This window comes from Leuresthes tenuis, unplaced genomic scaffold (assembly GCF_036924035.1).
Source record: "Leuresthes tenuis unplaced genomic scaffold, fLeuTen1.0.hap1 SCAF_24, whole genome shotgun sequence".
Taxonomy (NCBI): domain Eukaryota; kingdom Metazoa; phylum Chordata; class Actinopteri; order Atheriniformes; family Atherinopsidae; genus Leuresthes; species Leuresthes tenuis.
In genome coordinates this window covers 20,241,560-20,266,084 of record NW_027325378.1, presented here as the reverse complement: position 1 = coordinate 20,266,084, position 24,525 = coordinate 20,241,560, and the positions used below count along the sequence as shown (strand labels likewise).

The 24,525-nt window shown below is 40.7% G+C and overlaps 2 protein-coding genes across 4 annotated transcripts in view; one reads left to right on the top strand and one right to left on the bottom strand.

The window, feature by feature from the left end:
- The window catches only part of waca (WW domain containing adaptor with coiled-coil a), a 33,632-nt gene extending 28,502 nt beyond the window's left edge, over positions 1 to 5,130 (bottom strand). For all 3 annotated transcript variants that reach the window (XM_072378131.1, XM_072378133.1, XM_072378132.1), the window contains exons 1-3: positions 4,888 to 5,130; positions 4,661 to 4,691; positions 3,227 to 3,419 (exon numbers count right to left, since the gene is read on the bottom strand). In XM_072378131.1, coding sequence (XP_072234232.1) covers positions 3,227 to 3,419; positions 4,661 to 4,691; positions 4,888 to 4,928 — 265 coding nt within the window. In that variant the 5' untranslated portion in view covers positions 4,929 to 5,130. The remainder of the gene's footprint in view (positions 1 to 3,226; positions 3,420 to 4,660; positions 4,692 to 4,887) is intronic.
- Positions 5,131 to 6,934: 1,804 nt separating this feature from the next.
- The window catches only part of mpp7a (MAGUK p55 scaffold protein 7a), a 114,712-nt gene continuing 97,121 nt past the window's right edge, over positions 6,935 to 24,525 (top strand). Inside the window, exon 1 of the mRNA XM_072378194.1 lies at positions 6,935 to 7,222. The gene's annotated coding sequence lies outside the window, so the exon portion shown is untranslated. The remainder of the gene's footprint in view (positions 7,223 to 24,525) is intronic.

Below are 24,525 nucleotides of genomic sequence, written 5' to 3'. Positions count from 1 at the left end.
TGTGTGCTCTCCTTCTTCTCAGCCCTCTTCTTCCCTTTATGATGTGGTCATATATTTGTCGGCTCTGATTGCACAACAGCTTCAGAGTGGATGCACACGCAGGGACGTGTGTGGCATCCATATTTACTTCTGCAAACGCAGCGTGCGACTTCACGTCATCGTCTGTTCATGCGGGTCACTTCCGACTGAAGTCTGATGGCGGTCGCATTTAAATTGTAATATGAACAACCACGCAAAATAAAAAAAAAACCTGCAGTGTGAACGCAGCCTGAGAGATTTTGGGTTACATCAAGAGTTTTTCTTTATTTACAAGTGGAGAAAACTTGAATTGTGTGTTTACACAACTGAGTGTTTACATGGCATCACTTAACTTTGGTTTATGAACTTTGTTTTAAAGTTTAACTACATTTGTTACAGTCATTATTAGTATCAAGACCAATCAATAAAAAATTTATTTATTTATTTTTTTTTAAAAAAGCCTACTAAAAAAAAGCCCAGCCCTACTACAGATCCAATTAGTTCATGTATGTTCCTGAGTCACCATGAACAAGTCTACTATGTAACAAATCCTAAAACTAAATATCTACTGGACCTTTGATCATTCTCAAAGGAAAGAAAACCCTGGGATACAGGTAACCCTCAGCTGTTTGTTGTTGTATTGTCTTGGAAGCTAATGCTTCCGGAACCAAGTTGATGCCAAAGCTCTGAAAATGTAACAGTAACTATTTTCTCCCCTCTGGCACTGAAAGTGTAGTCAGTGCTGCACATACTGAGCAAGCACGTGTGGAATGGCAACGGAAAAGGCAACAACATTATGCGACATCTCGTACAAAAAGCCCACCAGGTCATGAACAGAGGTAAGACAGACATGTAACTGAACACCATTAGATTATCAGCTGATTACCATAAAACGGATAGAAATGGAACCCAGCTAAGCTGGTATGTTAGCAAAAAAATAAAAATGCCTCCTCCTTCAAATCTATTTAAATGATGAACCTCGTTCTACTGTCTTAGATTAAAAAGAACCACCGTTATCTTCCACAAACCCGAGACATAGCTTTTCTCAACCAGTTGTACACAACAACGGACTCGACTCTGAAAGGAAATTATTCATTCCAATTCAATTAAAACCGTTTTCTCCTTCATATGCATCAGAGTTTTAAAGGTTTTAATGAACAAACCTTGTTGTATTGTCTTGGATGAGAGAGAACCACTGTTATCCTACAGAAGTCCCAAAGCGTTTCTCGACCAATTATGCACAAAAACAGACTTCACTATAAAAGGAAATGATCCACTCAAGCTCACGTAAAACCCTGTCTGTGTAAGCGGTGACATCACAGATGTCAGAAATTAATTACTTTAAAAACCAGCGATGTGACATCGTGATGAAAACAAAAAGGTTTTACTCATATGAGAGCCGGTGACTTTTCTGAGCGTCTGTTTTTAATAGATCTCAATGAGTCGAGATCATAGAAGAAGTGCTGCGCCATCAGCATCTTTTTCAAGGCACGGCACCTTCTTTGTGCAGCTACTTCGAGCGCACAAAACTGAAAATCTCTCTTCCGAAAGCCATTGGTACCACCGTGACCGTTAGGAATGTTGCCTCACAGCTTAAGATTCCTGGTTCGGATGTTGGCTTGGGCCCTTTTGCGTGGAGTTTGGGTGTTCTGAGCGAGCACATGTGGGTTCTCTCAGCTCTCTGAGCTGGGTCGAGCTCATTCAGCAGCCAGTATGAGGGTGAGGGTCCTCTGTCTGCTGCTCATGGTAATATAAGCAACGCCTAACAAATTATTTGGACAAATAAGCTTAAAATAACACATGCCAAAGGGGTATGCTACTGCTACGTATAAAATAAAAAAGGCCTGCATTGAAAATGATGGCAGAAAGTGTTTCCGGGGGCCCTGCTTGCGCTTTTCTGCCAGAGTAAAGTGATAGGTGCACCACAGACAGACAAAGCTGCACATCATAATTACAGCTTTCGATACAACACCCTAAACATGGCTTCAGCTGCTTAATTCCGTTTCATTCAAGTTGAGAAATATTTCGTGCTCCTATGCTTGCATCATCTTGGAAAGAAAAACACTGAAAAACTAAATGTGCAATATCTCAAATAATCACTTATGCAAAGGCCACTAGTTAAAATAAAATGAAGGGTGCTCCAATGAGGACTTTAGGGGGCCACTCACCGATTACCAGGAGCAGAATAGGCTGATACCACAGATCACATAGTCTATTTGAAGCCTTTGACTAATAACTTAAGAATCTTTAGCATCTATCCTTGATAAATATTACAGTAAGGGATAGCGGGGTATGATGATTTATCATTAAGAGACAGGTGCACCGTGACAACTTCTAAACCACAGCAGGCTGTTTTTTTACATTGGGAACAGCTGAGAGTTTTAAAGAATAGTTTCGAATAAAGAATGTCACGTTTTATAGAATACAAATGAGAGTAAAAGTTCAGTGAAGGCAACTATAAATTATACTGACGCAATAAGACTGAAGCATTTTTTTCTGGGGGCTTTACGCTGGGGGACAAAATAAAAAATAAAAATAAAAAGGTTCTAACTTTTATGAATGGCTCCTTTTAGATGGATTAATGTTAGTTCAGTTTATCTAACTCATAACACAGGAGCTTTACAATGACAATAAAAACAACCGGTCCTTTTGAACCACCTCAAGTGACCACCTTTCACATTACTTAGGATGACTATCAGCTGATAACAATCAGTGTCTGATAGAAAAATCAAGAAACATTCATCAGTAGAGCTCATCAAGAAAAAGTATGAATCCTAAGTTAAAAAAGACCACCAGTACTCCTAAGATGTCCTTCAACCTCTGACTGCTTCATCAGGTGTCGTCTTCTCAATTTATGGCATAAGAATTGGATCTCAGTCACAAAACATTTATCTTTGTAGCTGTGATTGCACAAAGCACAGAAACTGTTCAATAAACTCCTGACAGATCAACGACACCGCAGATTAACATCGAATGCATCTCGGTGAGATAGAAATTTGCTTACTTGGCTCAAAAGCTGATTGCTACACCTAATCGGCGCTTATTTGATCCAAAACAAAATCATGACATTCGCCGTGTCAGAAGATTGGAAAATAAAAATTAAACTTAAGAGCGAGAACAAGACCTTGGTCTCTGGCTTGTGTACACCTAAAAATGAAAGCGCTTATTTTCATCCAAACCCATTTCTCCACAACAACTTCCATCTCACCTCCATCCCTGTCTCTGGCCCGGTGTGTGTGGACAACTTTTGCTCTGCTGTGCCCGGTACTGTCAATGTGTTTGTTTTCAGGGCTGTCAGACCTCCTGAGCACTTTGCAGGGAGGAGTGACGTCTGTTGAGTCTCGTGTCTTTTCATGCCGATGGTCCCCTCCTGGATGGCTCTTGGACGAGTATTTGAGAGTCTGTAGACACAAATCAAACACCTCACTTATCGATTGCTATAGTTTCATTCCTGGACGTTAAAAGGGTCTCTTAGACCACTAACAACATATCAGGCACTTTGCTGTAAATTCTAGAGTAATAATAGGCCTCACAGATAAAAACAATCCTCAATCACAGTTTTTCCGTCTACATTCTGTAGTCCATGCTGCCTCTAGAAGACACCTGCCATAGCATCTGATTGGCTGCATTTAAATGATTATGTATTGCACACGGATGTTATGGGCTGAGCTTCAAAGTTGAGCACCACACCATCATGGAGACATTTGGTCTTTTCAGCAAAATGGGGGAAAAAGTTGATTTTTTCTTTTATATTTCTTAAACCGATGAATGATTACTAATCATTATTATTTCTCCATAGCAACAACACCATTATTATTTATCTTTCAATTCAATATGAAGCAGAAAGGACACGGTCAACCTGATGAAAACCACTTGACACAGTCTTGCATATACAGAAAAGGCAGTTATTTCATCAACTATGATCAATTTCATGATAATCAATTGTCAAGCAAAATATCACAACCTTTAAAAGGCTTACCTACTATGAATGTGAGTTCTAATATTGCAGAAATTAATTGGTTGAACTTTTCCCGATTTATGCAACCCAGTATTGACGTGAGAGCAGCATTCTCAGTTCTTCATATTGCATTTTTAACGTGCCAAACAAGTCGTTGCAATACTTCCAGCTCGTGCCCTTATAATTATGTATTTTTTAGATGTCTGATAATGGAGGTAACCAAAATTTCAGATACTGAATCTTTGCTAATAACTTCGTATTATTTAATTTAAATTATTAGCACATTAATCTGCGGGTTATATTACGAGTACTCTAATGTAAAAAGAGAGTAGCTGGCTTAAAATGACAGATTGCGGTCAGGCCTTAATCGGGCTGGCTAGCAAGTAAGCTAACAGTGCCAAGCTACCATTAGCATTGAGTCGCAATAAAACTCGCCTCTACCTTCCCCAAAACCGTTTAATTCGACGAATTGAATAATGCTATGCTAGCTTTATTTTACATTACTTACATCTGAAACATTTACTATACTTATGGAGTTCTCTTAAACGAAGCTCCAACTACTTTTCGTGTAATTTTCCGCACTAACTGGGGCCTGTTGTGCTCTCCAGAAGCCTGAACTAGAGTGTCCATTTTAATCTTATTTGCTGCTAGCAAGCTAGCAGGCTACGGTTCGCTAACAAGTACCTGATAGGGCTGTGAATCTCTTCGGTCGCACCTGTAAATGGAGAGAAAACAGATGTAAATGTGAGGCTTTAAATGTCAGCGTTGAGAAATAGTTGAAAGTCTTGCAACTGCTGAACGTACAAGTTTCCAGACACTTATTTTGGTTTCAGTAAAAAATGGCGGATTGTCAAAGCGTAGCTACGAGGAATAAGAAAATCAGAATAAGTAATATAAATAAAGATGTTTACCCATCGCCGAGTCTCGGTTGTTTCCTTGCATACATTACCATCAATGCCGTGTTAGTGTGTTTAAAGTGGGATGTGAAAGACTGATAATAGTACTATATTTTCTTGTTGATTCAGCGAACAGAATTCGTCTGTTATTTCACCCTAGCTTATAAGTATAGCAATCCTATCAGCAGTAATGGTCGGAAGAGCGCCCCCACTCAGTCAAGCTCCCACTCATACATACTGCCGAGTGTCTGTCTAAAAACATACAAAAACGTAGCAGTTGAGCTGCGTACGGTTGCCAGACATTGGACATCCACCAATATGGGGACGCCTTCAAATTCAAGGGCTGTTTATGAGCAGTTAAGCATTTAACAACGAAGAAGTGAGATGTTGCCGCTTATTAATTTACACTAGAAATTACTCTAATTTTCGCAGCAGATTAATGATGACACAACGTCAAAAGCAGACTTGGTGGAGACAAAGCGAATGATTTAATCCTTCAATGTCAGTCTCGCAAGAAACAACTTCGATTTTCCAAAATTAAAGCTGATTTTTTAAGGCATGTTTTCCGGCTTGTTTTTTCATTAAGGTAGGCTATTTTGTAAGGACTGCCATAAGTTACAGTGCTGATCACCTCACCCACTTCGCAGCCTCAAACGCGACCTACCTACTAACGTGAATTATGTAAAAACCTGGCAACATGACTTCATCCCCCACCTCCCTTCTTCCACCTCCGATGTAAACATCCGAGAGACACAGAAAACTGTAAAGTTGCTTAAAATGTGTTAACCAGTGAACTGGAGGATCCCACACCCTCGATCACCTCATTTCATCGAAGAAAATACGGATATTGTAAATAAACGCTGCAAATATAAGGTTTATAGGCTGCAGTAAGAGGCTGTTTAAAGGCTCAGAGCAAGAGGCAGACAGTGAGTGGCTCACTTCTGACATCTAGCGTTTGTTTAATGACATAGCAGGCAACGTTCAATTAAAGTTTAGCTCATAAATATCTCTACAATCACTTCACCAACGTTTGTGAATGATGGCAATCCTATCAGAATAATTTACACTTTTTAAATGTATTTTCCCGTTATTGTACTAAATTAGGCTAAAGAGATTTTAGAGGTACTGGTTTGGAGAGAGTAGATGTCAGACGAGGGCTGCTGGGCTCCATTGTTTCACAGACAATACATCTCACATCATATCCCAGACTGAAGACAAAAGAGACTATGGCTCAGCATTTTGATACACAACGCACGAAGAGGCACGAACAGGGACGCATACTGTCACTACATCTCTGTAACTGGTTCACCTACACGCTTGCTGTTTAGTTAAATAATTAGTCAATTAATCATTTCACGAATTAATCGAATCACTTAACTATGGCACACAACAATTGAAGTATTTCAAGACATGAATTGAATTATTGAAATATACCTCATAGGTTCACATCCCGTTTAAATGCCCGTTTCCTGTCATCGATCAGTTGTCATTTCTTACCTTAATGTGAGCTGTAGGGGGAGATGTGCCACCACTTTTTAGCTGCAGTCGGAAAAAAGAAAAAAAATCTGACTAAAGATTGACCAAATTGCACTTTTGTCCACTCCCAACAAAATCCAATTTAATAAACAAAAAAACTCCAGTAAAATTTAGTTAAATCTTGATAAATCAGATACAGATACTAATGAATTAAATATTTTGTCAGAAATTTCACACGTATACTAAAACCAAACTTGAAAATACGTCACTTGAGATAACTAAAGTACTTTCTTTTCCAAACAATCTGACGTACAACCATTGTCAACAACACCCATTTCTCAAAGAATTGCTCTTCCGAGGTATGACTGTTTTGTTTTCTTGTGTGGCAGCGTTACGGATTTAAGACCAGTCGTGAACTGATGATTGACAACAAACCCAGCCAATGACAATGTAGAGCTGCATCTCTGAGCACGCCTTGATATCATTCTGACCAATGAACGAGCAGATTGGTCGGCCTCCGCAGCGAACACTCCGTGTAGTGCAGATCTGAGAACAGCTTTGCATTAAGGCACGTCTCGAATCCGGCGTTACATTTATTATACTAACCGTTTCCAAATCAGCGCTCTAGCAAACCACTATTTTTGTTCTGGACAGTGACACACTCGAGGCGTAACATTTTCAAAGATTTTGTCCTGCAGGGAGCCACAAAGACGCTGATAAATAAATGGAGTTGAAATAAACGAAATACGGTTTCGAAAGTTAATGGGGGGTGGGGGGGGGGACAAGAGAAAAGTTTTCTTTTCGAAGAAATCGCTGGAGTGGCAACATATTAACCCAGAGTAAGAAACCATTCAGCTCCGACCTCCGATACAGAGTGAGTACCCACACGTTTATTGTATCAGTCCAGAAGCTGGTCTTCACAGTAATCAGAACAATGAAAAACAATGGCAGTTTCACGATAAGCTCTCCAAATTAAACTAGCTTAGAATAATGTTGATGTTTCTTTTTTGGAATACTAACCAGCAAGCGCTGACACTAGCTCTGCTAACTTCAGAGCAGAATAACTAAACTCGTTTCTGTGGTACCAGAGACAGTTTGTGGCACACAGACTGCACCGGTTACAGGGGAACCCCACCGCGGCCGTCGTCTGTAACCTGGTGTAGGTGGACGGTATTAATGCAGTGCCCTGGCTGCTCAAGTTAGTCACCACACGCTTGAACAGTTGAACGTAAACTGAATCACACCCTCTTTTTTTTCTTTCATGAAGAAAAATGTGCGCGTGCCCAGTGCTGGAACTCGCCGCTAATTTAGCTTTTTAGTGCTAGTTTTCTCAGGTTGAAGTTCACCTGCCGCCTTGTTTTAGGGAAATGTTTCCAGTGGAAAGTGAACGCGGCTTCAGTGCTGGGCCGACGTAATGGTCAGTCATTGCGAACAGTAAGCTGTCACAACCACCCAAACAAGTGCAGCCCTGAACGCAGAGTTCACGCTCTCCAGGAAGTGTCGGCGTGCCCGTGTAGTGTGGCCACAAGTAAAACAGAGCCGTTGTGCTCTGCGGACTTAAGTGTGGTGACACGGAGCTTGTCACGGGCTGACAGCGCCCAGCCTCTGACTGGACTGCCGTCGTGGGAGGTTTAGCACTTGACGAGCACTCATTACATCCCAGCTCCGGCGTTAGTTTTGCTAGACTGGTTTGTGTGTCTGATGATGCACAATACCATCTGCTTTTGTTTGACATAATTCCTCCATAACCATAATTGTGCTTGCACTACAACAATAAAGCCCTGCACGTGATATAGTTAAACCCCAGACTTCATGAATGCAGACATAGCCACTTCCTATAATCTTTTTTTTGTCAGATACAGTGTCTCCAACATGTCCCATCATTCATGATTTTGAGTGGTATCCAAAGGGCTGTGTGGTATTCTGCTTGTGGCTAAAAGGGCAAAGATGGAGAGAGAGAGCAACCTCCTTTTTGTCATGTATTTAAAGGGGCACTGAGGAAACAACGTTTTTCTGTTAAGACCTCTGCAGTTTTGACAACCGATGCTGCTCTCTGGGAGTAATCTAGTCCTTTTCTCAATATCTTTACCAGAGGAAAGGTGGGAGCCGTTTAGTCTGCATTCCAAATGCATGGAGGGAGTTTCTCTGGAGACTTTGGTCATAAACATTTGAGTTTTGTTCATTACTCTGCATATGAGGCCGGCAGGCTAGCGTCCTGACAAAGGTGTGATGGCTTCATTATGCCTTTGACTTGATTGGTTCACAGACGTTTCACTGATGACCGGCGGTGTTGAGCTGCAAAGGTTTAACAGCCGGAAATTGGCCTCAACAGGCTGACCTTCCTGTGCCTGTGGGAGGAACACTGTTACTTGTCTTCTGAATTATTCCTGCGCACGCATGTGTGGAGGTGGCAGAGGTCAGGGTGGGGTTTAATGTGACGGCTCAGACGGGACCATGTGTAGGAGAGTGTTGGTTGTCTGGACAGGTGTCTCTGAGCTGCAGTTGTGCATACCTCACATTCCCGGGACGGTCACTGCGTAGGGGGAGGGAGATGTGGGAACTGAGAATGCTTTGCCTGCAAGAGTCAACTCCCAGAATTCACCCAAGCAACTTACTGATAGCGTTGAATGCTTCCTGTCATTGCAACAGCCAGGCTTTTGTTGATGAGAAACTTGTCAGCAGACCATTCGAGAGCTGGCCTCCGTAACCACGTATCGGCAAGAAGTCTGTTTTCTTGGGGTGTAAGAGTGGGTGGGACACAGTGGTTTAAGATGCTTAATCCAAGCAGGAGTTTGGATCAATATCAACCCACTCAGATTATTAAGAAACCGTTGGAATACAGACTTTGTAACAACCAGCACTAGCTGATCACTTGACGTAAACTGCAAAGGTTTAAAGTTAATCCTTACATAATGCCAGAAGGCAATAACTCCTGTTATTTTTGGCCTGTATTTGTTTTTTTAAATTCTGTCATTTTAAGACCGCAGTCATTCTGGTAGTGAAATAAAACACTAGCTTATAGTGTCTTTGGTGTCCCGTCATCATGTGTTGAGCGCTCTCTCAGCTCAGGTCTGAGCGCTGCTTCCTGACATGTCGAAGCCAACCTCCTTCACAACCAGCCATTCCTAAACACGGCATCGCTTCAATTCTAAATGTAAGGATGGTTCTGTAGTTCATTCAGTGTCATGTTTTATACCGGACTTGTGGAAATACTTGTACGCTTTAAATGTTTCCTTGATTAAGGTCAGCATTTCTTGGATGCGGTGTTTTCGAGTCTCTAAGAGATCTGATGATGAGAGCAAACATCCTGGGACCAGGAATCTGTCTGATTCAACTGTTTGAATCTGTCTTCAGAGACAGAGATACCCTTTGAGTCAGTCTGCTTCAGTTTATACAGTTAGTATGACATTATTATGGTCGTGATGATTATGGTGGCATGAAAACTGAAAACAGTCCATCCAACACATGTATCATGCCCTCTGTGCCTTTACTTGCTCAGCCCCCATCTGTCTTTTTTTCCCATTCATCTGTTTATCCATCCACTCTGTTTTACATTCATAATCGCCATCTTTCTCTGTGATATCTCTAATCTCTGAGTCTGCGGTGGACTCGGGAGCCGCTCTGCTGATCACAGATGGAGAGATTAAAGTGATGGACTTGGCAGGGTCCTTGGCGAGGTCACAGTTGATGAGCATCACCAAAAGTGATGTTGTGTCGCGTTGTTTTGCTCCTGCCTGCCCTGTCGAGGTTTAGGATTACACTGGGTTCCTCCCCGGCCTCTGCGGGGCTGCGGCAGAATGAACCCACCCAGCAAATGCCAGAAATCAGACACCAACTTTGGCTGCGTTATAGTGCAGCTTGTATTTATAAAATGCTGTGCTCACCATGCTGACCGGCTCCCTGTTGGCCGTGTTTTGATGGAGAGGACAGAGAGACTGAGTGAACAGCTACAGCATGGATAAAAGTACCTGAACCTGCAGAGAAAGGGTTAAGAGAATCTGTTTCTGTGTAGGTCCTGACATGTCTTTTTTTGTTTGGTGTTAGATATGCTGTCGAACTGCTTGATTTAAATTCAAATCCTTGCCATCTGGAACAGGAACTTGTGTTATGTGGTATTGCTTTGGGAATGCACACAAAATTTCTTCACTGCAATCTTTCAAATAAGATGTTTGTAAAAAAACTTTGTCAGTCCATTATTCAAAGCTCAAACTTTGTTGAAAAGGATTGTTAAAGGAGAATTCCTGCAGTTTGCTGTTGGTGATGGATAGAGCATTACACAGAGATGGTGGGTCCATGTGGCTGATGTTAAACTTATTTGTAAATTGGTATTTTATGTAGGAGGGTTTTCCATGTTTGGTTTCTGCCCAGCTTAATTTAGCTATTCCCATTATGCCAGCCCTGTGAATAATTCAACATCCCATACTTGGGGCAAAAAGATCTGAAATAGTCCAAAGTATCTGTCTATCTATCTATATTGTCTATCTATATTTAGTATATGCATGCATATATAAGGTTGTCTTAGGGTTGTCTCTGGATGCACACAAACGCAATAGATCTGAAGATAAGGTATCGTCCTTTGCATTACTTGCCATTTTTGCCACTTGACCTCACTTAGTTTACACCATCAGGGGATCTATGAGAGGTTTTATGACACCTGTTAGTGATAAGTATCCAGTGCTCTATAAATGGCCCATGAGTCTGCAATATTAATGTAGCTTGGGTTGATATTTCGAGTGCTTTGGAAGCTGGGTTACCAAACACCGGTCTTCACCCATGTTTTCCTTCCTTGCATTTATCACTAAAAATTATTATTGATATGTAATTCAGCTGCGATTATTAGGAATGTATTTGTATTGCAACACCAAAGTAATGTCAGCCACGTCGGCCTTTTGCTGGAGTATCGAATAACAGAGGTCTTCCACAAACTTATCTCGATGATTAAAACCGAATGCTTTAAAGTTTAAAGCTAATCCTGCTGCTTTGCTACCAAAGTTTGCTATCTGGTAAGGGATGTTTCCCTCAGTGCATGACTCTTCTTGGCTTTTAATACCAAACAAAGTGCAGGAAGTACAGTGTTGTTTGTCCTCTGATGTTTTGGAAATTTAAAGTCAGTTAGATTTGAATTAAAACAGAGTTTCATCCCTTGTTGTCACCCAAGATACCTGTTCCTTTGTTGACTTTGCTGCAGTGTGGGCACTCGTTTGATGATCATTTGGAAAGGCAACTTCAACATTTTTCTATACATGCTACCTGATTTAGTTGCCGAGCCCTGTCTCCATGCAGCAATGCTGGTTTTCAAAGGTAAATCCTCCCCTTGTGTGTTTTGTATCAAGAAGTCTCAGCTGTAGCTCCAGTTACTTGTTGCTCTGCCTCCTTCTACGTCCACACGGCAACAAGTAAATGTTTGCTGATTGGTAAAAGGAGGCCTGCTTGTGTATCTTAATGCATCCTTTTGTCCCCAAATTTCAAAGTCCATTTTCAAGCTTCTCTGAGTGTATTTTTGTGTGCGTGTACTTTGCAGGTCTTTATTAATCTTTAGACCATCTGTGTGCCCAATGAGGGCAATTAGAGCAATCTGACTGTGATTGCACCATTACGACAGTTTAACAAAACCATTAGCAATGCAGTCTTCATTTCTAATCTGGTAGCAGACAAGGGAGTAGGATTATGAGCTACTTAAACCAATACCGTAGTTGATTCTATTTGGTCAAAAGCAGGCCAGGGGGTGTTTGTGCCAGGCCTAATAATGATTTCACTGTCACTTTTTGGAATTAAGAGGGACTTGATCAGGTCCCTTTGAGGCTTACAGGTAGCGCTTTTGGACCAGCAGGTACTCCTGTGCCAGACTGGGTTTATCTGGGAGTTGAGATGGGAAGATTTGGTGCTTAAGAATAGGGAAGTTAAGCAGCTTACTAATTCGCTATTTATTATGGACACGTATGCATGATACTGTACACTGATTGATAGTGTTTGCTGAAATCAGATACATTCATGAGGCTGCCGGGCATCGCTTTTGCAAAGGTTTAGATTAGTTTTTACTCTCTTGTGGTTTATATTTTTGGATTAGAGGGCAGAATTACGAGTAACAGCTGATGAGTGTGTGCAACCTACCTAACCATACTGATTCTATATATTTATATATATATATATATATATTCTGTATCTGTTCCCGGTAACGTGCACTTGATTGCTAGTTTATCCTAATCAGTTTTGCCACATTAAAGTTAATCTGCTTTCATATGGCAAAGATGAAGTATAACCGACATGCGTGACCGACATAATTATAAGCTGACATTACTGCGGGTGTAATTTGGCATCTGTCCTTTATTTAAGCGTCATCCTAACAGCTGTAGTCGTTCTCCCCTGCATATCATACGGTACCCTGGTATAAAAAAACCGACGTCTAACTTCACTCTTTGCTCGCCACTAATTGCTAAGTAGCCATAATTTGAGTCTTTGGTTCTGGTGAAATTAAAGCATGATATTTATAGCATGCTTGTGATTGTCGGTGCTTGATAACAGAGCACATGTGGTGCTAATGCAGCAGTGTGCAGAGATGGAGACTTCACCATTGTGCTAGTTTAGATTTGAATAGATTTTGAATAGATCTACGGGGTGGAGTGGGTTTGGTTTGTAGGTTCCACAGCTTTTTTTTATGATGCGTTGTACTCTACTGTAGATAATTCGGGCCTTGACATTAAGCTTTTTCTGCCACATATTCATTGGCTTCATGATTTGATTAGATTATGATTCTAAGATGCTTTGTGCATGTGCCGGTTTGATATCCTGATGATATTAAGCAAAAATATTGTGTTTTTACAGTTTTACCTTTAGTGCTGTGTAATCTATATAATGTATTACACTTGCTGTGTAATCTATATAGATGTATTCACTTTACCCCTGAGTAAATGCGTAAAGTGCTCGATTAACATGATTTAATCAATGAATTCTGTTATCTGATTGACTAAAAACAGAAATCCTTCTACAACTGCTGTTGTGACTAAGAATAATAAACTCATTTTGTTATATTGATTATGTAATTTTAGTGTTGAAGCACACATACACAAAATGAAAGAGAGAGAGAAAGAAAACGTGCAAATGAATGGTTCAGCTTGTGTGTTGACATACACACCTACACACACAAGCTTTTGCATTTTTGGGGCTTTGTGGTGATTCACCATTGACATAATTCATTCCCTGCGGTCCCTTAACTTCACCCTAACATCGCAGCTGAATGTCTAACCCTCACCCAAACTCTTTAGTCTGGACATGGCATTTTTCTCGATGACCAAGAAGTTCAGTTTTAGTCCCATCTGACCAGAGGATCTTTTTTTTTACATGTCCAGTGAATATTTTCGCTGTAAGCCACAGCTTCTTCAGGCCACTCTTCCATAGAGCCCAGCTCTGTAGCTTTGATTTGTACGTCACCACCACTTTGTCCCTGACCTGTTTGGAGAGCTCTTTGGTCTTCATGGTCCTGCTTAGCGGTGCCTCTTTATTAAAGGTGTTTTCAGAACAGGACTATACTGTACTTCTATCATGCGGCGCTTGGATTTCACACAGATGGACTGTATTTAACTGCTTTTGAAAGAAATCGGTAGCACAAGGACTTTTCAGGGGCTTCACAGCGAGGGGAGTTGATCCTTTTCATTTTTCTATCTTCTAGAATCTTTAAAAATGTTGTTTTCCTCCTCCTCCGGAGGCGGAAGGAAAATGTAAAGTGCTGTAAAAGAAGTGTGGTGAGTGGTGTAAAGGGATTCAGATGTGCTGGCATTCGGTGTGTGCAGGTGGGCCCAGGCCCCTGTTTCTGTGTGTGAATGCAAGGTGGTGGGGGGGTTAAGATTAGGTTAGATCTTTAGGTTGAGGGCTGTACAGGTCATAAGTCCTTAGGGTTAGAGAAGAGGAAGTGGGAAAGTTTTTCAGAAAAAAGGGAAGGTCTGTAGTGAAGAATTGTATTATACCTGCATTCTGAGCGGCATAAGGATTGTTTTCTTCCTGAAGAAGATACTGAAACTAAAAAGGACACCCTATCGTTGTTGTCTTTTTGGGTTGTATGTAAATATGCATGTAAAAAATTCTGTTCAGCTTGTTATTATTTAGTTGTATAATATGTAAAGCTGATAAGTACAGTTGTGTTGTCTTACTGGGCAGTAGGTCAGGTAAAGAACAGTGCAGCTTTTTTTTTTGCAGGCCAAAAACTTGATTTTGTTATTGTATCAGTACAGAATTGTTAGTATTCTTCAAGACTCTTGATAGAATCCAGTTATTGAGTAACAATAACTGGAGTGTAGCATAAAAACCCATTCAAAATTATATGAAATAAGTTTCTAAGGGAGGAAATGTCATGTAATTGAAAGGGGTCCCGATGTGGTGGTATAGCTAATATGCTGTTTGCCTGTGAACGTACCCTCTTAGCACTGGACATTATAATGGCTCTTTTTCTCCTCACTCAGTTTCCTCTCTTGTTTCCGGTGTCGTCAAGATCAGAAAAAACAAAGCAACTCTTTCTTTTTCCAGTTTGAAGTTGTCCCCTCAGCGCCTGGATGCTAATCTGACTGACCATCAGCAGCTTCTCGGTCAGGAAAAGATAGATACAGAGACAAAAGGCTGAGAGAGATTGCAAAGAAGGGGTCGGGGTGGTGGGGATGGCATGGAGGGTGATGACTGGACAATTTGGCATCCAGTGAAAAGAGGAGTATTGTGTGCCAAGGGACTGCAGAGGAACAGACAAAACTACAGAGGAAACGTTAGTGCCATGTTAAGTGACATCATCAAACTGTGACACACAGTCACACTTTGAGATGTCTAAAACATAGACTTTATAAAAAAAAATGTAAAAACAAAGGATGTTGCCGTCATGACGACACATGATGGTTTTTAAAAGCTGGTTTGAAGCTTTTATTTCAGCATTTGAATGTTGCCTTATTTGGCCTCTTTAGTGCTACAAATGACCCTGTTTGGAGCAGAGGGTGGAGCTGCACAGTGGGGCATCACAGCTGATTGGACAAAAATATGCACTATATCAATGAAGCCTAAGACCTATTTGAATTATTATTGAATTGTTTTCAACATGGCTGTCAGCAAAGTGGTCATACGAAGTGAATCTAGGTGATTACACTGTAATGGCTTCTGAAATATTTAATGACTTTGCATTTGTGTATATTTGTCTTTGATGTCTTGTCTTAAGAAGGCAACGTAAACACTAGGTGTCGCATTGGAAAATTATGTTGGAAACGCCATAATTTGAATTAAAATCCCCTGATTCGCACAAAAGAAAATATGCTCGCTCGTGCCGGGTTTTGGTTGATTCGAAAGGGATGGAAACGGATTGTGGCGTTTTTAACTTTAAATAACCGTTATCCTTGACAATAAACAGCAGAGAAATGCCAGCATCAAGAGCTCCACATGGAAATGTGTAGCTGGAAACACACATGATTCGATTTTCTTTTAATGCACATTTCCCAATGATTCGAATCATTAACACTGTGTGGAAGAAAGACTTTCCCTCAGACAGAACAACTTGGTTATGAGACTGTTCTTATCGTGTTCATTTGTAAGACCTTGCAGGTGGTGATAACTTTTACTTTAAAGACATATCAATATACAAGAGAAGAGCAATCTGAGCAGGCATACTGAGTGGATTCTCCTCTGGAGTAACCTTCAAAACCAAAACAGTCATTTGTGCAAAAGCAAAACTGAAAGACAAACATGGGAGTTTTTTTTTCTACCTGAGCAGACAATGAAATCCCAGGGAAACGTCAGAAAAACTACAATATGGTTTCTGGCTCATAGAAAGTAGAATGAGATTCCCAAAACCTCAGTTTGTCAAGTCCACACAGTGAGAGCAGAGTTTGCAAAAAGCCTGTTTTTCTGACTCAAAATGCTGTTTGCATGTGGAGTTTTAAAAGATATCCACATCAGTGTGGGCAGTATCTCTGTCCGACCAAAAGCAGACTTTTAAAATGTGATAGTCGCTTTGAGAAGTGATATTTTAAACTGGCCAGAATAATGTTAAATATTACCAATAATGACTGCAAATTGAATAGAACTAAATTGAATATAATCATCACGCAGGTTATAATTTCATCCCTGTGTCTACAGAGACAAACAGTTGTATAATATTGTGAAATTGTGTGATTTTTGAGGTTATGTATTTAATTACATTGTAATTATTGATTTTCTCTTTGGCTTCCAAAAACCATGAAAACATTATAAAACAATTCTTCAGTTTTGCAATGATGATGCTATTTTGTACTACTCGTATTGAGCAGCTGTGGCTCAGGAGGAAGAGCAGTCAGTCAACTCCTGAACCCCCTGGACCGCGTGTCGATCTGTTCTTGGAACTGAATGCGTCCATCAATGTGTGAATGCGTGCACCTGTAACACTGTATAGACTAAGATGTGGTGTATGAATGTTTGTGTGTGAATGGGTGAATGTGGTCAGCTGAACCAGAAAGTGCTACAGGCCTATAAGTACAATCCATTTGCCATTTATTGTTTGAATCCCAGTACATTTTTACAGAAATTCCCTAAAAGTCCAAACTCACTTCTTGCTATGCTGTGTCATGAGCAGTTCAGCTTCAGCCAAGATAGAAAGAGAGACTTCGGCCAACAATGAAACAAAACCTAGAGCGCTTGTTTTTGGCCCAGCAGAATGAAATACAGTCAAGATACGCTTTTGACTTTGCACTATTTACAGTGAGCTCTGATTTTTGCTGTGGTTGGAACAGGGCTGTTCCGCTGCTTTATTTCAAACTCTATAATGATATCACAGAAAACGCTTGAGTTGAAACCATTTTTGATACTGCAGATAGAAAAATGACTAATTACGAGATAATAAACAAATGCATTTCCAGGTTGCACTGACGCACCTTGTGGTCATGCTGTCTCCAAAAGTAGTAATAAAATGTGATTAAGTAGTCACACAATGAACCTCTAAAACTGTAAAAGCAATATTAAGTTACTTTTATGCAGGCAACAGCAGCTACCTCTGAGTGAGGGGAAGTGCTCAGTTGTTGTTGAAATCTGTCAACTACAGAAGATGAGGACAACATTTTTAGCATCAGTTCTGGTGTGAATGAGTATCTAATTTTATTGATACAATTTTTAATAAATAGTATCTGAGTATTAGTTTTCTTTTCCTTTCTTTTGATGGAAAACCTTAGTTTGGAATCAGATTCACATAACCTTTGCCGACAATGGCTAATAGTTTAACACAACTAACATAACGGTTTTTCATTGATAGCTTCCAATGTCACCACTCCGTTAATGTGCCTTATCAGCGAAAAAAAGAGGTCTTCACTGAGGCACCACTGGTGTTGCAGAATCAGCGAAGTGGCAACAGTGTCATTGGTATGAATGCAGTTTTCCACCAGTGGAGCTTGTCTTGACACACAATCATCAATCTAAGTCTGTGACAAACTCTGTTGTCTGTGTATCAACTGTGAGGGGACCTTTAAGCCACAACTGTCAAAAATATATGTTCACCAGCATACCTATGCTTACACTGTCATTTAAATTGTGTTTTTACTCTAGCAAAAATCTCATATCTATTTACAATAGCTGATTTACATTTATTTGCAAGGGTGTGTTGAACTTTCTTAACTTGATGGGTCTATATTTGCTCCTGACAGTTTTTAGTTCACACATTGTTTCACTTGAAAATGTACATGAATTGATTTGGATTAACTCGATAAAGTTGCGTTGCAGAGCAAGGTGACCACGGACTTCGAGACGATATGTAACACATTGCGGTAAATTTGCAGGAAAAGTTAAGTGTGGTAGTCAGTTTGTCAAGCTGATAGTTAATTCGATTGTTCTCACTCTACAATCCATCCGAAAAGTTCAGTTTTTTTTTATGTACTAGAGGCAAATTCTGGAGGTGAAACAAATCTCACCCTTGTTTTGCACACTTGCACTGATTACAAAGCTGCACATAGGAATGAGTGTTTATGTCCACCTTTCCAGATTTGTTTTTGAGGCATTTAAATAAGGAATTGTAGAAAAATAAGACAACTCAGACTAAAAACGATGAGAATGTATAAAATAAAGGTCTGCCTTTGATTGGGGTTTCTGAAATACTCAGACCAGCCCTTCTGGCAGCAACAACCATGCAACGTTCAAAGTCACTTAAATTCCCTTTCTGCCTCATTCTGATGCTCGGTTTGACATGTCTAAATGTATTGAGTTGTTATTGGCTGATTAGCTGTTTGTGTTAACAAGCAATTGAACAGGTGTACCTAAAAAAGTGGCCAGTAAATGTGTATACTACCACCCTATGGTGACATAATGCAGCCTAGTTGATTGTCTTTAAACCAGTCTTTGGTCATGTGTCTTAACTTTTTTTTAAGGTTCAGATTGATTCAGATTTGCATTGACACAGAATTGAAACCCCACTACTGACATCAGTCTTATTGAGAATGGTGACGTCTAGCTTCAGGTTGCTCTTTGTTGCAAAAACGAGGAATATTATGCTTCCTAAATATAAACTCAAAAGCCAGGATCTACAGGGAGAATAGCACAGGAACCAGAATAGACCCGAGAGGCATCCCACAGATCAGAGGACCGGCAGAAGAGAATTTTTCCCCTAATTGAGGAAACATTCGGCACATTTTGCACCAAGTCACAGTTGCACCTTTTCATTCCAAATAACTATAAAGAAGAGAATTTTCAGAGAAAAACAATGAAAATCATGTCATTTAAAGTCATAGCAGAGCCCTTTAAGTACTGTTATGGGATGATGTCAGATTGGAATGAAACATGTAAACGGTCTTTTTCTTTTATTTCGGTCCAAATGATTGTATTTTACATTCATTATTGAGTCCAACACTTCCTCATTTATTTCTAACTCTTATTTTTGAGCTGTGAGGCCCAATAAGTCTCAGAAGATCATTTTTTTTGCTTAATTTGACAGGCATCTAATAATTGTTTTCTATCACGAGCAGTGCAGAAGGTTATTGCTACCTTCTGCCAGTTACTACAACTGATACCTCCTTGTGTTGAGGGATTGGTTTTGTCTTGATTGCTGTGTAATTTGGAGAGCTGTGAGCATGAATGGCATAATAAGTTGTTAGAGGGTACTACACACAGAAATGAGGATTCTCTCTGGCAATACTACACATCCCAGTCACACTAGTGTTCTCTTTGTGTTCACTACCTTGTGCCTTGATTCCCTAACTGATTGTTTTTGTTAGGTATTGTATGCTTAGTGTTCCAGCTTTCGGTTCAGCTATGAATTCCTTCACTCAAAGTAAATCTAGCTGCAAGATACTCCTCTGTTATCCTATTGAGAGTTATCTTAAGATTCAGGATGAGGTCATTTCAGGGGCTGGGGGTATTTAGAAAGGATTGAAGTGTTTTAGTGTTTTACAATAATGCAATGTTGGAACTTTGGTTTGGAAACCTGCAGTTCCAGTAAAACACAGACTGTTATCTCTATGGTGTTGTCGGTTCCACTCTGTGGTTTCGATTCTTTAGTTTCACAGAAAGTTCCTTCTTTATGTGAGCAGTCAGTTGTTTCCCAGTTGATCCAAATATGCTTTCACTAATCTAAGGCTTCAGTAAAAAAGGGGGGCAGAGCAGCAGGGTTCAAAGTTTTACTTCATTTGTGAACAGTATGAGCCCTGATATTGTGTTCATCAATCCTCCTCCCACCCGTGCCTCCTCTGTCCGTCCTGCTAACCAAAGCACTTGTAGCATGATTTGAGGTACTGGGAAAGGGATGACAAAAAACAATCGGGTTGCTGATTGAGTGGACGGGTTTGTAGGTGCATTGTTCACCTCCACTTAATTCGTCATTTTCTCATCATGTCCTTATTTGCCACAAATTCTAGTGTTAACATCTTGTCTGCACCGAGTTTAGATTTCAAGGAAACAGTCTTGTGGGAGAAAGAGATATCGTTTTGCTCAAGCGGAGGAGGAAGTGCTGGCTGCATGTCAACGTGTGTGTGTGTGTGTGTGTGTGTGGAATGTGGAGGAGAGTGGAGATGAGAGTGCTTCAGAGGGATTAAAGAGGGTGCGAGACGAGGCCAGAGGTTTGTGTTGGACTCTCTCCACTGTGTACGTGATTATCAGGGTGCGGACAGGTGCTGCTCAGCCACTTTGAGAGGATATCGTAGAGAGAAGGGATTATTATTGGATGGACAAAATGTCTCACAGCTCAGGCAGCCATTCCATCTGATAGATGTGAGAGGGGAGGGTCCAAAAAAAAACAAAAAAAAACCTAAAAGAAAACCAGCTCCATCAATTATAGGAACCTTTAAGTAAAACAGAATCACACACAGTAGTGACTTGTCCATTCACCATGTAGTACAATTCTGAATGGCTCTTTTAGTAGATTGACTTAAAGACTTATGGTATTTAAATAAGGTGTGTCACATTTTAAGGTTTGGGGAACCACTCTTTGATGCTCAATTGAAGCATTGTTCTTGGATCCCCCCCCTTCTTCGTGCCTTTTCATTCCTTCCTAGCAACCCTTGTACTGGGAAAGGGGTTACACGCATTCTTGTTTTCGGTCAACAGTCTGATATGTCCACATATGGCATAGCACAGTGGAGGAATGTGTTAATTAGTGGATCTGAGAGAGGAGGCCTTCAGACAGAGCTTCCTGCCTTTGGTTAACTCTAATCCTTCTAAACACCTTGGTTTTTGTCATTCTCTGTGAGCTTCAGTACCATCTCAGAGTATCTGATAATTGCATGTAAAAACTTGTCTAGTGATGGTTTTGTACTCAGTGTAGAGTTACAGGCAGCAAGGGATTCATTACAAACTCACAAACTTACAAAATTTTAATGAAATGTTCAGCAAGCTGTTGTTTGTCTCAGAGATGATCTGGCGCTCTAGGTGGGTTTGGGAGATAATCATCCGTCCATCCATTTTCCACGCCCACTTTATCCCCCACAGGACTGGAGCCTATCCCAGCTTCCACTGAGTGTGAGTGGAAGGTTACACCCTGGACAGGTCAGTGGTCCTTCACAGGGCCAACATGGAGACAAATGAGGTGGACAACCTTGCATGCTCATACTCTGCCCCTGCGTTCAATTAAAATAGCCGATTGATGATGTTTTTTTTTTAATTACGAGAAAAAAAGCTGAATGACCGAATGCGTAAATACATGTGATCACGTGATGCTTCATGTTTGATCGACCGTCAAGAAATTCAGTCGTACAGACCAGTTGTTCAGTGCGTTCAGGTTTGTTTGTCGGGCCCCCAAGCACCCAGTTTGGACTTAATATGAACTCATCGCTTCATACTTACCGAACCAGTACTGTAAGAATCTGTGCTGAGATAGTCACAGATTCTTACAGAGACTGTAGACTTGCTACAGCTGGCCAAGGTTTGAGTTATGTTTCTGCATTCGTTCTCTCGTCCACTGTTGAATAAAGTTCCCTAGTGCCTAGTGCTCTCTCTCACTCACTCACTCACTCACTCACTCACTCACTCACTCACTCACTCACTCACTCACTCACTCACTCACTCACTCACTCACTCACTCACTCACTCACTCACTCACACACACACAAAGAAGATTCAATTCATCTTCAGAAATGGCTGCAACAGTCTGTTAAAGTGATGGAAAGAGCCACGGTACCCGAGCAATATTTATAATCCCAGTCTTGGATGGTACATCAAGTGAGACGTATCACTCTCTTCACAGTTTCTTACGTAAAAATGTCACCATGACGATTCATATTCGTGGGCCAAGCATGTGGTGGTTGTGTAAAACAGAGTGGCAGCTGGAGGTTGCTGAACGTGTTTGTACATGCTTCAGATTAATGAAAACAGTCGGTGTTATACTTGGGAGGAGTTTGGACAGCACTGTTTTCTGTGCTGAATTATTTGAGAACACAATCCTAGTCGGATTCACTGCTGTGAATGGCTCTCTGTTAATGTGACTGCAGAACTCCAGGCCTGTGGATACTGAATCCAGACCAGCCTGATAGCTGTTGCAGAATCTTCCAGGAAAAGCATCCAGAACATGGAAGACATTTGTGGGATTGTCTCATTAATGCCTCGCCCTGAGAAGTGTTGTGGGTTAAAGGTAATTATGCAGTGTGTTGTGTTTTGATGACTTCCTGGGGAATCTGTTGTGAGGTTAGTGAGGTTGAGGTTTGTGGGTTTTCTTGATCTTTTTAGGGTTTGAGTTGGGTTGTGTGTCCAGGTCGGAAGCCTCAGGTATAATCAAATCTTTAACTGACGTGTTAGCAGTAATCTCTACCAAACAATCATGTTGAATTCGGCTGCTTTATCTGTCGGTCAAATGATGGAAGGCGGCTTCGTCGTGTATTGTTTTTGGTGAGCTTTTTGCATCGAGGTGGTCCATCTTTCTCATCTGCTCTCTCATGAGCTCATAAGTGCTGACTTTTCTGGGGCCGGTCTGCTACTTTGCTGGTCTTAGCAGCCTTGCTGACCGTCACCTTGATTACGCCGGAGCAGCAGCTCTGCTTCTGTCCATGCACTTTTCTCAGTCTGCTCCATCTTTTTTTTCCCCCTTTTACTGCAGTCTGCAAAATGTTAAGTTTAACTGAAACACAATGACACACAAGATCCTTTTATGCGTAAACTTTTGTAGCAATGATTTGAAAAGTAATCGTGGAAGCTAATTTGATATATCTTGTTGTTAGAATCCATGGAAGCTCACTTTCTATGTTGTCATATCATTAGGAGCCATAGTCAGCCAAGAGCAAATTCATTTATGGGGATCGATATCTACAGATAAGGGCTTTTTCTACACTTCTTATCTTTTATTTCTCTCTCAAAAGCAGGGTTGAATGTGTGTTTGAGAGCAATATCTTTGTGGTATTTCTTTAAAAGTCGAAACTCAAGTGGGTGGCATAGTGCCACCCAAACACACATGGCCTGTAATGGCAACTTCTCATCGTTGGACATTAAATATTGTCTAACATATCCTACGGCTGAAAGGCATTTTGTTCCATTTTAGGGCTGTGAACGATTCTTGTCTGAGAAAAAAACAGTTTTAACTCTAAACTTTAAATGACATCACACCACCAGGATCTATTAGTTGTTTTGTATCACAAGCAGTGCAGAATGGTTGTGCTCCCTCCTGCCTCCTGTAACTACAACAGATATAATGTAGTGTTCTAGTGGAATTGCTTTTGTCTTGAGTACTGAGCCTAAAGGTGTAGATCTGTCATGAGACCTGGCGATATGAACTAAAATTCACATCTCGGTATGTCCAGGCTGACTGGTCTTATATCATATGTCACTGGTGTTTCATGTGAATTGGGTTAAATGTTCAGATTTTAACACAATGCCTCATTTATGGTGTGAAATGAGCATATTACGTTCTATACATCAACATCAGACTGGTCAAATAAAACGTCAGGGCTTCATCAGAACAATGCTAATAACTTTTTGACCACACAAAGATCGCATCTTTTTTTTTTCTTTCTTCTTTTTGACATTCTAAAAGAGCTTCTCCTCTCTCTCCCTCACATTAACATCCATTGTCTTGCTGCTGCTCCTGCACTCAGCGAACTGCGGTGAAGTTGATGCATTCCTCTCATTATCAAATTTTGATCTATTGGTCTGCTTGGATTTGTGTGTTTATTACGAGAGGAGGAAGCGATCTGACCTGTGCATGTGAGACGGACGGGTTCAGGGCTGAACTGGAAAGCTTCACACAGCTCTGCAGCAGTAGATTGAACTATTGTGGCTGGTGAAGAATTAAATATGTATTTGGGTGTCAACTATTTGCTTTGAATTACGATTGCTGGGAATAATATTGCAAGAACAATGCATCAGTTAAATATAGCAAAGAAACTTTGAATGTGACAGACCTCATTTAAATAGCATAAGTCTTTAACTGACTAAACTCTATCAGTGTGATAAAGAGTTATTAAATTGGACATGGCATGAATATATCCCAGCAGAATGTTCACTGATCCCAGCCACTGTGAGGATATAACTGATTACATTCATGACTAAACCCAGCATCCAACAGATGCTGCCTCATGGACATGTCATGATAGCTGTAGACTCTTGCACTTTGAATTAAACATGCAGGGGCAACATGCAAATGATAGAAATCGCTGCGTGTGGTGATCCTGTGCTGCTGTTTGCTCATCAGCCAACATGATGATAATGGCTTCTGTTGTTTTCTTACCTCTGAAGGTGGCTTGGCGTAACCACTTGTTGGACCTGAAGTCTAGAATTGTT